This window comes from Pezoporus flaviventris, unplaced genomic scaffold (assembly GCF_033815535.1).
Source record: "Pezoporus flaviventris isolate CSIRO_AGI_PZ_B2104156 unplaced genomic scaffold, CSIRO_AGI_Pfla_v1 ptg000083l, whole genome shotgun sequence".
Classification (NCBI taxonomy): Eukaryota; Metazoa; Chordata; class Aves; order Psittaciformes; family Psittacidae; genus Pezoporus; species Pezoporus flaviventris.
The window spans coordinates 2,648,989-2,661,865 of NW_026892631.1; the positions used below are offsets into that span (position 1 = coordinate 2,648,989).

The following is a 12,877-nucleotide window of genomic DNA, read 5'->3' on the forward strand; positions in this document are numbered from 1 at the left end:
ACTGAACATAATCAGAACATTCTTGCTTGTTTGTGCCTGTAGACAGAAATTCAGAAGTCCTTCATAACCGTTGTGATAAGTGTTTTAACAAAACCCTGGGGTTTTCCATGTGCTGTGGGTTGCTAATATTTGAGCTAATGAAAAGGGACCCACAGAAGCAGTACATGACAGAGCATATTGGGGAAATCATGTGCTGCTCACATAGTTTGTTTCCTGCCTAGCTTGGTATATTTACACTAGGAGAGCTGTATGAGTTTGTCTCATTGTTGAGCAATGAGAGGGTTAAAATGTTCTGGAAAATGAAGCATGAAAAACTTAACTTCTGGCATAATTGCTGTAATGACAAGTAAGTTGTATGTCACACAATAATATTCAATAATAAATCATTCCAGGTATAAATGAAACTTTCATAGCCTATAAAAGATGCTGTCGCACTACACAAAATACTTTTGTGGTAGGATATTGCTGCTGTTATTTGGTTGTTGAGTGGGAAGCTGATAGCAAGAGAAACATTTTTAGGTACAGTTAGAAGCAGATTATAGCAGAACTAAGTTAAATTTAGTGATTTAACCACAATTCCATTCTTCAGTAACTTCTAAAAATATTTATCCCGTCTTCTGTTTACACTAGAAAGTGTGAAGTTTTCCTTTGTAGCATCTTGATTGAAATTGATTGTAGAAAAAAAGTAGGTTTTGTTTTGAAGCTCTGAATGTCTTCGGCTTTGCAGTTTTCTGAGAATTTTGAGTGAGTATTGATTCCCTGAAAGTTTTTAAGTAAGCTTAAGCACAGTTTTTGCACCGTCACTCAAGCAACTGTTGTTTTTTAAAGCAAATAAGGGTGGGAGGGTGGTTCATCAGCATGGTTAGATTTGCTTCTGTTTCAGCCCTTCAATCACTATTGTTTATTATAAATCAAACAAGACAAATATGACATTATCTTGGGCTCAGGGTTGTTCACAAAACCATCCCCTTTCCTTTCACTGTAGTATAAAGGATAGCAAGAGCAAGTAATTGCTACTGACCTAATTAAGTAAATGATGTGGGGCATCGTAGCTTCTCATGTACCATTCGTTTTTTGTAAACAGAAAAATAATTAAGCACATACTTAGGTTGCTGAAAGTATTATACAAGCTGGGTCTGTAGTTAGTCATGATATGAAAGCAGAGCAAATCTTCAGTTTGTTCTTAGCCATTCTCCAGTGTTCCTTATGGCAAATAGGATGATGTCATGGTTTAGCCCCAGATGACAATTAAGCACCTCGCAGCTGTTCACTCACTCCCTCCAGCAGGATGGGGGGAGAGAATCAGAAGAGTAAAAGTGGGAACTCATGGGTTGAGATAAAGAGAGTTTAGTAGGTAAAGCAAAACAAGGAATTCATTCACTGTTTCATATCGGCAGGCAGGTATTGCGCCAACTCCAGGAAAGCAGGGCTGTATCACGCTTCATGGTTACTTGGGAAGCCAAACACCATCACTCTAAATGTCCTCCTTTCCTTTTTCTTCCCCCAGCTTTATATGCTGAGAATGATGCCATATGGTCTGGGATATCCTTTGGGTCAGTTGGGGTCAGCTGTCCTGGCTGTGTCCCTTCCAGCTCCTTGTTCACCTCCAGCCCACTCACTGGTGGGGTGGTGTGAGAGGCCTTGATTCTGTGTAAGCACTGCTCAGCAGCAACTAAAAGATCCCTGTGTTATCAACACAGTTTTCAGCACAAATCCAAAACACAGCACCATGCCAGCTACTGTGAAGAAAGCTAACTGTCCCAGCCAAAACTAGCACATATGGACAGGGTACTTCACAGACACGGTTACTCTAATTTAAACCATTAAATGTTAGGAGATGATTGCACAAGTAAGCTGACCTTGTGAATTTGTAATTCCACATCCTTGTGCCTGCAGTATGTTAGTCTGAAGTTACTTCTTGCTTCAGAACTTCTACCTTCTTAAATAGATAAGCAATGTTGAATTAAAGGCACTGCCTTTTGTTTTCAATTTGTTCAGTATGTGGTTCCCATCTTACTGGGTTAGCACCTGTTTAGAAGACAAAGCTGGCTTTTTTATGAACTTGCTGTCTTGATAGTAACATATTGTACTGACTTAGCTTTTCCACTGTCATGATTGTAATTTGTTCCCAAATGTAAGTATTTGGGTTTCATTATAACTAGAGTTTATATCAAAATGGCTTTTCTGTTTTCTGCATGTCTGCTACATCTTCTTGTACAGGCTCAACTCAGGGAGGTTTCTGAAATAGCCTTCTGTTGCTCTTCTGCAAACTGCTAATGGAGCAGAAGGGGCTTTTTTTTCTTCTTAATAGGCTTGATTAGCAAATGGCGGTTCAGATTTTCCCTTTTTAAGGGTCAGCATGCTTCTTTTTATTATTTAAACAGATCTAAAGCCTAAAACTTAGGTTATTTCTTCCCTTAACAACAGAAGATGGGAAACAATTTCAGTACATTACCTACTGAAAGCTATGCTTTTTTACAACATCCATTCTCAGTAATGATGTAGAAACTAGAGAAGCATTCCAGCACATCTTTCAAAGCAAGAAAAAGCCTTGGTTAACTGAAGGGTTTTTTTTGTTTGAGTGTAGCGACTTAAAATAGTACATCTTCAGTGTAGATGACAGCCTGACAGCAAGTAGAAGTGTTAGCAATGGAAGATCTTTGTGCTTGCTGCAGCTTGCCCTGAAAAATGAAACTGGAAAAGCAGGATTCAAGTTTTCAAGCATTGAGCCTTTTCCATACATACAAGTTCTACGAATTGAGTATGGTGCTGGCTGTCCTCTGTTATGAGTGAAGCTATTGACACTACAACCCTTTTACAACAGGGAGATGCTTGTCCAGGAGGTTTTCTGAATGGTAGCACTTTGTTAAGAATTAAGAGCAGCCCTGTAGATGTGGGGTGGATTATGGGGCAGGAAGTCAGGGAGCACTTACACCTTCTGAGAGAGCAGTACCGTGCTGCTCAAGAAAGGAGAGGTCTGCATGAAACCTGAATTATATTCTTGTATAATCCTGCAGCTTGTCTCATAATGGAAGCAGAACTAAGCTCTCTGATCGGTCTAGATTTCTATAAAATTAACAAACTTGGCTTTGTAGGAAAGAACTCTGGTCTTGTTGCTTTAATATCTCTATATGCAAAGGAATAGATGTATCCTGGGTGTTACTGAAGGGTGTAGTGGCTATTGTTTAAAGGTATCTCTATTTGTTAAATACATAGTTATTGACATAAATGGTGTTAATGACCAACATGCTTCTGCAAAGGGAAGGGGGAGGGCTGGGGATTTATCCCAAAGTAGTGCTTCACAGAATGCAATGTAAAAAAAATGTACTGAAATACTGGAGTACTGTTAATGCTTTTATTCAAGTGTTATCCATTTGTCAGAGATTTTCTAGATTGTTTCTCTCATGTATTTATAGTGGTCTATATTTTAATTCTGCTTATGAGAGAAAAGGAACATTGGCATCTTCTTAATTTGTATAAATGCACATTTACACTGGACCAAGTAAAATCCTGAATATACACCAAGACTCCAGAGCACAGTTCATTTGCCCCATTTCCATTCCACTCCGCCTCTGCTGTTTTGAACATCTGTATTGAAAAAAGGGTCCCTGCTCTTTCTTCTTTGAGAGCCCCTTACACATCCCCTTGGACCACATGGGCCATCAACTACATAAGGTATAATGGGGCTTGTTTATGGTCTGTATGCAGTGCTATTCCATTATTTCAGTTTTCAGCCTTTCAAACAATTTCTTGCTTCCTGGGTTGGAAGTATCTGTCATGCCAAGCAGCTTTAACAAAGCTGCTTGACTTAGTTACATCACAGTGTATTGGAATATGTAAGTTACATCTGCCTAATTTACAAGATGCCTACTCCTGAGTGACTTCTGAAAAAGGTCTGAAAACATCAGTTTCCAGGTGTATAACTGCTGAAACTTGTCAGAAGCTGATAAAAACTGCAAAATACAAACTCTCGGAGTAATATGGATCTCCCCATGAAGAAGACAGCCTTGTGTGCTGTAGTTTCAGTAGTGAGCAGGCAGTTGGGAGAGGGGTTTTCCAGGGAATATAACCACTTAAAGTTTTTAATCTTTTCTCAGAGCAAGCCATTTAGTTAGCAGGTACCTGCAGGTAGGTTCCAAGATTTCAACTATTCTTTCAGTTCTTACTCTGCTGATTTATCTTTTTCCCTGCTCTCATGTTTGCAGGGAGGCTCTTGCCATCCTGACTGTAAAATAAACCAGCCAGTTTCCCTTCATCCTATGCTTGACACGATTTGTGTGGATGAGCATCACCTAAGATAACTTAATCTGCTTCAGCCTTGCCCAATTCTTGCCCTAAGCATGCAAATGCATTTCAACCAAGATTAAAAGTGCCTGTAAGTCAAAATCCCCAAACAAACTAAGAAGCCCACCACAGAGCCACTAATCAGCAAGAAAATATTCAATTTGACCTTGTGACTTTGAGTTCCTCTAGAATTTGCCTTGGAATAGCTGCTTTCTTTCAAAAGGTTGAGACTAACGATTCCCTGTGATTTACTCATGGTGGCTCATACCTGGACTATATACTGCTGTATATGAACAAACGCTTTAGTTTTCTGAAAAATGCCTGTTCAACAGGAAACATAATACAAGATGTTAAAAAACATACTGGTGTGAATGTGGATAAACCTAAGCCCACACTTTGTATCTTGGTGATGTCTTTTATTCAGAGCCAGGGCAACCAGTGTTTCACTTCTTATAACAAAGTATCTGCATGAGGGTAGAGGTCTTCAGGAAAATAGACTTTTTGTCCTTTTCCTAGTAGGCTTTTTCCTTCATGTAAAAATAAAAATAAAAAATTACACACTATGTGGAACACAATTCATGCCACTGAAATAAATTCAAATCTTAAACCAATTAGTCAACTTTGGAATCCTGTAAGAGTACTGAATAGAACAATTCCCCTCCCGCTTCTATTTTTACAATTACTGCGTGCTTCCCTTTACATGTAAAATTATTTCTTTGATCTTTTTTCTAAATTGGAAATTATTTTATTTATAGCAGTCTATATTTTAATTCTGCTTATGAAGGCATGTTTTCATTGCTGCAACTTTTATACCAGCATTAATACTGTTAAGTTATGAAATATCTTTTGACATTCTGGAAGGAATTGTGGTTTTCCATATACCTGCTTAGAGGCTCTTCTGAAGCTGTACCCTTGTTTGATTTAGGTTTGTTAGCTTCTGACTAATTGATACTGATTTAGCTGGGAAATGTGATCTTGTGCAGCAAATTCAAAACCCAAAAAATGCACAGAGAAAAGTCTGGCAGGATGTATTTTCATGGGAATAACTGACTTCATGAGGAAACAAGAATAATTGCTAAAGTTTAATTCTGGTATTTTAATTCATAGTATTATGTACCCATGTGTTAACATTTTGAACACAAGCAAACTGCATCATACTGATTATGTTGTCAGAGAAATGTTTTTATAGTCCTTGCTTCCTTCTAAAATTGTTTCAATGGCAACTGTAAAGCAAGTGGATTGTAACTAGCTTGAAATACTTAAATAATGTCAATATCAAACCGTAATAATATTGATCAGAAGCTGAATTTCAAAAAGATGTTTCTCTGTAGAATAAATGCAGAATTTTACAAATGTCATGACTAAATAGCTTTGTCTAAGCAAAAGAATTTCAATTTCTCTTAACTTGTAGCCTCAGCCATCATAAAATAGAAACTGTGAAGTGCTGCTCTTTGAGGAGGTGTCCAGTCTGTGGCTTGCCTCATAGTACCCTTTTTGCAAAGGTAGCATCTGAACAAATGGGACTCATTTTGAAAATGGAGGCAGAGATGTCCTCTGAGACAGAGAAGCAAAACAACAACACACTTCTGCACTGAGCCAAGTTGCTCTGTAAGGAGGTCTGTACTGCTAAGACATCTCCAAAACGTCTTGAGCGTTATGCTGAAGCCAGTGAGCTTTTCTTCAACATCCTACTGTAATCCAATGCAGTACTAAGCATGCAGCACAGTAAATAGAATTGACAGTGGGGTTATGCTGTTCACTTAAAGTGAAACAGTGCAAACTTACCAGTATTGACAGCCTTAAAGTACAGAGTAATGGAATTGTGTAGTCATTTTGGATTCCTTCTTTCTTTCGACCCCCTAGGTTAGTCTTTCTTCACCTCTTATTTAATCAGTAAACCCATGAATGCTAGAAATTTAAGAGCTAAGACCTCATTTCTGGTTAAAAAAAGTCATCAACTCACTGTTGCCTAAAGTGTATACAGGTAGGGATGTAAGTTTGTCCTGTTGTTTTCAGTTATGTGACTCAAGATTCTAAAGCAGACTGAGCAATCATAAACCTTTAGGCCTTGCCAGGGGGAGAGGGGATATGGGACATTGCTGTTTATGACCCAGTGTAAAATCTGGTAGTTGAGAGAAAAGAACTCGCCTGTTTCACCTCTGTGGATCAGCAGGACTGGGGAAAGTCAGGATTCATGGTATCTAATTCCATTTCAATATTTGTGTGTTCAACTTTTCTGTAGTTTCAACTATGCCTTGTATTTGCACCCACTCTTATGTATGTATTCAAAGTAGTTGGGTGAGCTGGCCAGTCACCAAAGAAAACGGAACAAAGAGATAACAAAAATTATTTTATTAATAATTATTATTATCTAATTATTACATTATTAGTAAATAAAAATTATTATATTGTGTGAATAATCTGTTGGTTTTGGTCGGTGCTGAAACTCCAGAAGGGGCTATAAAACTTACCTGTGTTTGTTTGTATAAAGCTTAAAATTTAGTCTGGTTTTGATATGTAGTTGGTAGTGGTTATTGTCATATAATGTGTGAGATATAGATTATGTTTTCTGGAGTTCACTGTGCTATATTTATCCATATTTTATGCTAATGCTAGTTTCTGTGGTTTATGCTGCTCCTTTTTGGCAGCTAACACTGCATATCTTGTGTAACTTCTCTCTAATAAGCGCACTCTTAAGAAAATTGTCTTGCTTCCTTGACAGCTGTTTCGAGAAGTACGAATAATGAAGATACTGAATCATCCCAATATTGGTAGGTGCCCTGCATTTCTGCAAACTTTTTTCTGTTGTGCTGTTTACATTTTACTCTCTTTGGCTTTATTTGAATGTACTTTACTGCTATGCTGTTAAACTTTTTTGAGATAATAGGATAGTGAGCATTCAGTAAATGCTTCATTGTCTCACCTCCTGTATTCACTCTGCTTGAAACAAGAGTGGTGGTCTGAGGAGAGAAACTGCTCAGTCCAGGAAAGCCTTAACATAGGAGATGCTGAGTGCTCACACTGGTCCGTTGAGGACCCCAGCTCCCATTTTCTGTTGAAATTATTCTTGAGGCCAAAAAGCATGAATTTTTTTAAGTGAAAGTAGCAAAACTCCATTAGTTCAGTCTAGGAGAGACTCCTGCTGACTAATATTTCCATAAAATTAGAATTACAAAGTATGTAATTTTCCCTTTCTGCTTTAGTTCTTTCACGTACCCCACAGCTTCAGGGCCCTACTTTGTGATGACAATTCTTCTGGCTGAGGAGGGCTGGACAGTCTTGTTCCAGAGACAGTTAATGGTCCTGAATCGGCCAGAGGGCTTGTTGCATACAAGGTATGGATGAGGTGTACAAGTTACTACATGCTAGGCACTCCCTCTCATCCCTTAAATTGTTTGTTGCTTTTCCAGCATTCTTAGCTTCTGCTGGTTTTTGTTTTCTTGTGGGGGGTGGTGGGGGTGTGTTTGTTTTAAATGAATGGTTACTATTACAATCTGAGGAAAGTCTTTCAGGCCTAATATTTCTGGTACCCGCTTGGTCAGAATCTCAAATTTCTAATTGGGAGCAGTTTACTAGCGAAACAGAGAAGGTTTGTATGATCTTAAAAGACGTCCGTGTCAAATTGAGCACTAATTTCAGCATGAACTCGTTTGTACAGTGTGTTTAAACTTCTCAGAAAATTGTGAATTAATATGCTTTGTTATCAACTGTGATTTAGAAATTAATTTTGCTTCCCCCCCTCCCCCCGCCCAAGAATGCTAACCTAAAGGATATAAAGTTTTCCTGTGGTTTAGTGTTATCACTGGCCATAAATTATGCTCACTTCATGAGTATAATTTTTTATTTGTGCTGTGCTTTTGCTCCCTGCTGCAATCTCTCTCTCATTCATTTTTCTTGCAGTAAAATTATTTGAAGTTATTGAAACTGAAAAGACATTATATTTGGTAATGGAATATGCCAGTGGGGGTAAGTAGATTCTTAATTCTGCTTTAAGGATAAACTGAAATATGGAAAGCCGTGTGGGTTGCATGCCTAGGAATGATATAAGAACTTCATGGTTAATGGGTTATTCTAATCTGGCCTTCACAGCACTCCTAACAGACCTCTCAGGGCAGACTTTCTTGCTTGCATCACATTCTCTAAAGTAACCTGTTAGGTTTGTGTTTAAGGGTAGTCACTGTTCTGAGGCTTCTGCTAGAATTTCAAGAGATATCCTGGTGCTGAATATGGCAAAAACTTGACTCTATCTGCTGTATTTAGGCAAGCGCTGGTGCCTTGTATGATCTTGAAAACGTGCCAAAGCACTTGGGGAGGCAGGTCCAGGGATAGGAATAAGGAACACAGGAAGGAGAGCAGCAGGATTGCAAAGAGTGAGAGGGGTAATGGGTGCCTGCTTGAGAAGCTGCTTAGCAGCTGAATGGGAATGTTTGAATGTGGGAAGGGAATCGAGCATAGGGTGACCAGCTAGGAAAGGCTGCTCAACAGACAGTGCAAAGATGAGGATCTGAAAGGCATTTGAGCAGCTTTGTTAGAGAACAGGAAGGGAAAGCCAGAAGTTATATAGGTAATGTTAAGTGAAACCACTGGAGATAGGCAAAACAAATCTGGTACATAAGAAGCTACCTATTTTTCAGTGTCTTATGTGCATTATGAATAGTTTTTATTATTCAAAGTCTCTGGTTTGTTTCACAGTGGTTCTTTAAGTAAAGTTATTTTTTTAACTTTGAAGAAGCCTTAGTATGAAGGGTTGCATTTTATATTTCTTAACTACTGATGTCTGGAAAGTGAAATTCAGTGAAAACAGTCAAAGGGAATTTTTTCCTGGCTGCTTCTATTTCCGTTCCCTTCAAGAAGCAGGTGTGTGGGATGTTGTTTTCAAGCATGATTTGATTGTGCATGACAGTCAAAAATAAAACCTGTACAGTAGAACTGATGTTTTGTCCATGTTGTGATCAGGAGAAGTGTTTGACTACCTAGTTGCACATGGAAGAATGAAAGAGAAAGAGGCTCGTGCAAAATTCAGGCAGGTATGAAATTAAAATTCACTGTTTCTTTTGTTTCTATTTATGGTATTTTTGGATAGACATGAATGTGAGCATACTTCTTTTACTTTAAAAGAATATTCGTTGTTGTGATAATGTTTATTAAAGCTGGAGTGGAAAAAAATCCCCAAAGAGAAAAGTATCTGCTTCCTACGTACTGTCTAAAAATAGTAAGACTGTTTTGCATTCTTTTTTAGTGGATGTTCCTAAAGCCCCATTTTTTGTTGTGAGTCATTTGAGGGTTGTGATCCTTTTCTGAATATGTTAGAATTTAACAGATGTTCTATCTAGAGATATTGATATGATGGAACGTATTGCTGTGTCATGTCATAGCATTTTCCATGAAGAGTAGTCTGTAACAGGTTTTTATACTGTTATTACAAGCTTTCTCATCTTTTTTACCTTGGTTTTGGTGATTTTTGTTGTGAAAAGCTTTGATTAGGTAAAATTTGAAATTTTTCAGAACGAAGGTGTATAATTAACATGTAAAGAAACTGCTTTTAATTTCCTGTTTCAGACTTGGGTTTTGTCATATGTGAAAGATACATATAGACATGTTGAATGAGCTGTTCTGTTAGGGATGAATTGCAGAGCTATGCTGCAGGTATTTCAGAAGATAAAATCTGGGTTGGGGGAGTGGAATAATTTCCTTTTATAGTTACTGCTATTGGGAAATCTGCATTTAAAATAGATGTTTCTCCTATTACCTTAAAGAATACGTATTAAACTTTTTTTAATAAGAAAATGAGCTGCTTTTAGGGACATTTTAGGTTTAGTGTTTGAGCTTTAATGAAACTTGCATGAACATTTTCTAAAATTAAAGGCTTTATATATTAATATCTTATGTTCTGCTGAATCATATCAGAAGCCAAATTTATATACTAGATAATATACAAATGCTGAGATGGAAATTAAGTATTTCACTGATCATCTTGGTGTTTCAGATTGTATCTGCTGTGCAGTACTGTCATCAGAAGTGCATAGTTCATCGTGATCTTAAGGTAGGCTGTTACTTACTTTTCATTTTGCTGGTTGACAATCTATTTTCATTCTATATACTTGTCCTTGCCACTGTGAATGCCTCAAACATGTGAATGAAGTAAATATTATTTATTCTCTATTTTCTGAAGCACAAAAATAATGTAGCTTGCCTGTTGGAACAGGGGAGAGACAAGAATAGAACGTGTTACTTTCATTCCAGTTTTAGCTTTAGGGAAAAGACATGCTCTCCAAAGAATTATACCTGCTGGCATGCAGATATGTACACACTGAAGCTGCAGAAGTTCAGTGATACCAGTCAGCGCTGAAATATTTTCAATTAAAATATATTGTATAAACATATAAGCATATATATATAAACCAATCTTGTTGTAGTGATTCATAAGGAATATATTAGGGTTTTAATCCATTTGAACTTCTGTTTTATACTCTCGTGTTTAATCAGACAGAAAAATCTAAGGTAAACAGAAATTAGTTGAGCTTCTTTTTTTTTTTATGCTTTCTAATATTCTATCTGGATAAACATCCTAGACCATGTTAAAGAGTTCAGCAATTACAGGTACAACCTAAGCCTTCAGTCTGAAGTTGTCTTCCTGCCAAGTTTAGATATCACGGGACTTGGACACAGTATCTTCACCTGTTTAAAAGTTGGCTAGTGCTCTTTGTATATCTTTGTATGCTTACAAAGAAAACACTGATTTAGTTTCTTTTTTACTGGTGTATCTAAAATGTTGAATAAGCTGAACCTGAATAATTCTTAAAGGTTTGTTTTATCAGTATCTTTTGTCTTAAGGGTTTTTTTTTTTACTAGTTTCTTTTGTATTAACTTCCTTATAATACACTGCAGCATGCTGTTGACCTCTTTCTTACAAATCTGTTCCCTAATACCTGTCAATCTGCCAGCTTCTGCATGTGCATATGATGCTGGATAATGCATCCTTTTCTGCTGAGTCCTCCCTGCCCCAGGACCATTGTCATCTGATGGTGGAGGTGCTGAGCCAGAACTCTAAAGTCAGAATGCAAGGAAGGAAAAGGCTGGATCTCATTGAAATCTTGATATAAAAAAATTCCTCCCTGTCTTGCATGGTGGTTTGGAGCCTGTGAATGTTTTGTCAGGCTCCCTGGGGCTTACAGTAGTCACTGTTGAGCTTTCCAGAAGGCTGCACCCTTTTCCAGATGGGACCCATTGGCTTGGCTGGACAAGCCGCTTTCAGTGGTTGACTCAGCCCTATAGTTTGCTGGGAGTAGGAAGCCAGCCATCTCCTTGTGCTTATCTGGCACTGGCTTGCTCAGTGCAGCTATATTATTATTGAGTCCTACTTCATTAACCCCCGTGGTTAGTTAGCATTCTACATCTCACTCTTTCTCCCAAAACCCATCACAGCCTCCACCTAACATTCATTTCTTAGTTCCATAGGATGCATACAGCACACTGCATTGCTCACAGGACTGTCCAAAACTGCTTTGCGGGGTTTATACAGGATCCCTTTCACCATCTGTCACAAGTACTCTGCTGCTGATCTTCCTATTTGCGAGACAGGCAGGCAGGCTTCAAAATTATTTCTTTGCCTTTCTCTCTCTGACTTCCCTTTGATGGAGTTATGCTAGACTCATTTCAAAAGTTCAGTGTTAGGTGTGATTGAGAGCCAGTCAATGAAAAATACATTCCCCAAAGAAAGAAGAGATAAATGCATGGCTTTGAGGAGGTGTTCTCACTTTGTCTTTTCTTTTCAAACATTATGTGTCATCTCTGTCTCACTTAAAACTCTTCTAACGGAGCTGCAGAGGAGGAAGAAGCAAGTTTAGAGTTGCATCTGAATTTTCATCTGCTTCTGTTGACTTTCTTTCTCTGTAATACCAGCACGCTGACCAATAGATATTGTTAGCACTGCAAGGCAGAGATTTTTGCTAAGTCTTTTTGGCTTTAATAACAGAAAGGATAAACTCTGTCAAATCTAAGTTACTAAGCTAGGAAGACTTACAAAAAAAATGTGCAAGTTTGTCCAGAAGAGGGGGGAGTGCAAGGCCTATGGATGCTTAAACCATCTCCTTTTAATTTTCTGTGTTTATAAACAGCTTGCATAGAAAGGGCTATAACCAATTCCAGCTTTGCTCATCCTGTGATGCACAAACTTTTTTTCAGTGACTTAATACTTTTTGCTCTGAACGTGTAACCAACAAGAGCATAGTCTTTCTATTTGGCATGTTAAGAAAGGATGGGTTTTGATGTTTTTGAAGTGAGGAACCTAAAAGCATAGGGTACTTGGGTAGCAGAGCACTGTTGAACTAGAAGGACTATTGTAATCGCAGAGCAGCTGCGCTGACAGTAATGTTTTCACCACAAGGAAAATGAAGTCTTTGTTCAGTAATGTAGAAGGATGTAAAATCTGGAAAATAGATACCTCTGTGAGTCTGTCTGCAGGCACATCAGCTGGAACCAGCTGAGATTACAGGTCAGGAATTGGGAAAATAAAATATTTTCTGGGGTAGTTAATTTATATAAGCAAGCTGTATTTTACTCCTGGTGAAGCCTAAATTCTGTTGTGCGGCTT

At 38.0% G+C, this 12,877-nt stretch overlaps 1 protein-coding gene and 1 long non-coding RNA gene across 11 annotated transcripts in view; both read left to right on the plus strand.

Annotated features, from left to right (window-relative positions):
- Positions 1-12,877, plus strand: part of LOC133280431 (uncharacterized) — a 148,249-nt gene that overhangs the window by 85,737 nt on the left and 49,635 nt on the right. The gene's annotated exons all lie outside the window — the stretch shown is intronic.
- Positions 1-12,877, plus strand: part of MARK1 (microtubule affinity regulating kinase 1) — a 58,139-nt gene that overhangs the window by 23,592 nt on the left and 21,670 nt on the right. For 8 of the 10 annotated variants that reach the window (XM_061475348.1, XM_061475349.1, XM_061475342.1 and 5 more), the window contains exons 4-7: positions 7,007-7,055; positions 8,185-8,250; positions 9,241-9,311; positions 10,271-10,327. In XM_061475348.1, the coding sequence (XP_061331332.1) occupies positions 7,007-7,055; positions 8,185-8,250; positions 9,241-9,311; positions 10,271-10,327 (243 nt within the window). Of the gene's footprint in view, positions 1-7,006; positions 7,056-7,487; positions 7,620-8,184; positions 8,251-9,240; positions 9,312-10,270; positions 10,328-12,877 lie in introns of those variants that run through there. The other 2 variants (XM_061475350.1, XR_009747217.1) reach the window with 2 other exon arrangements.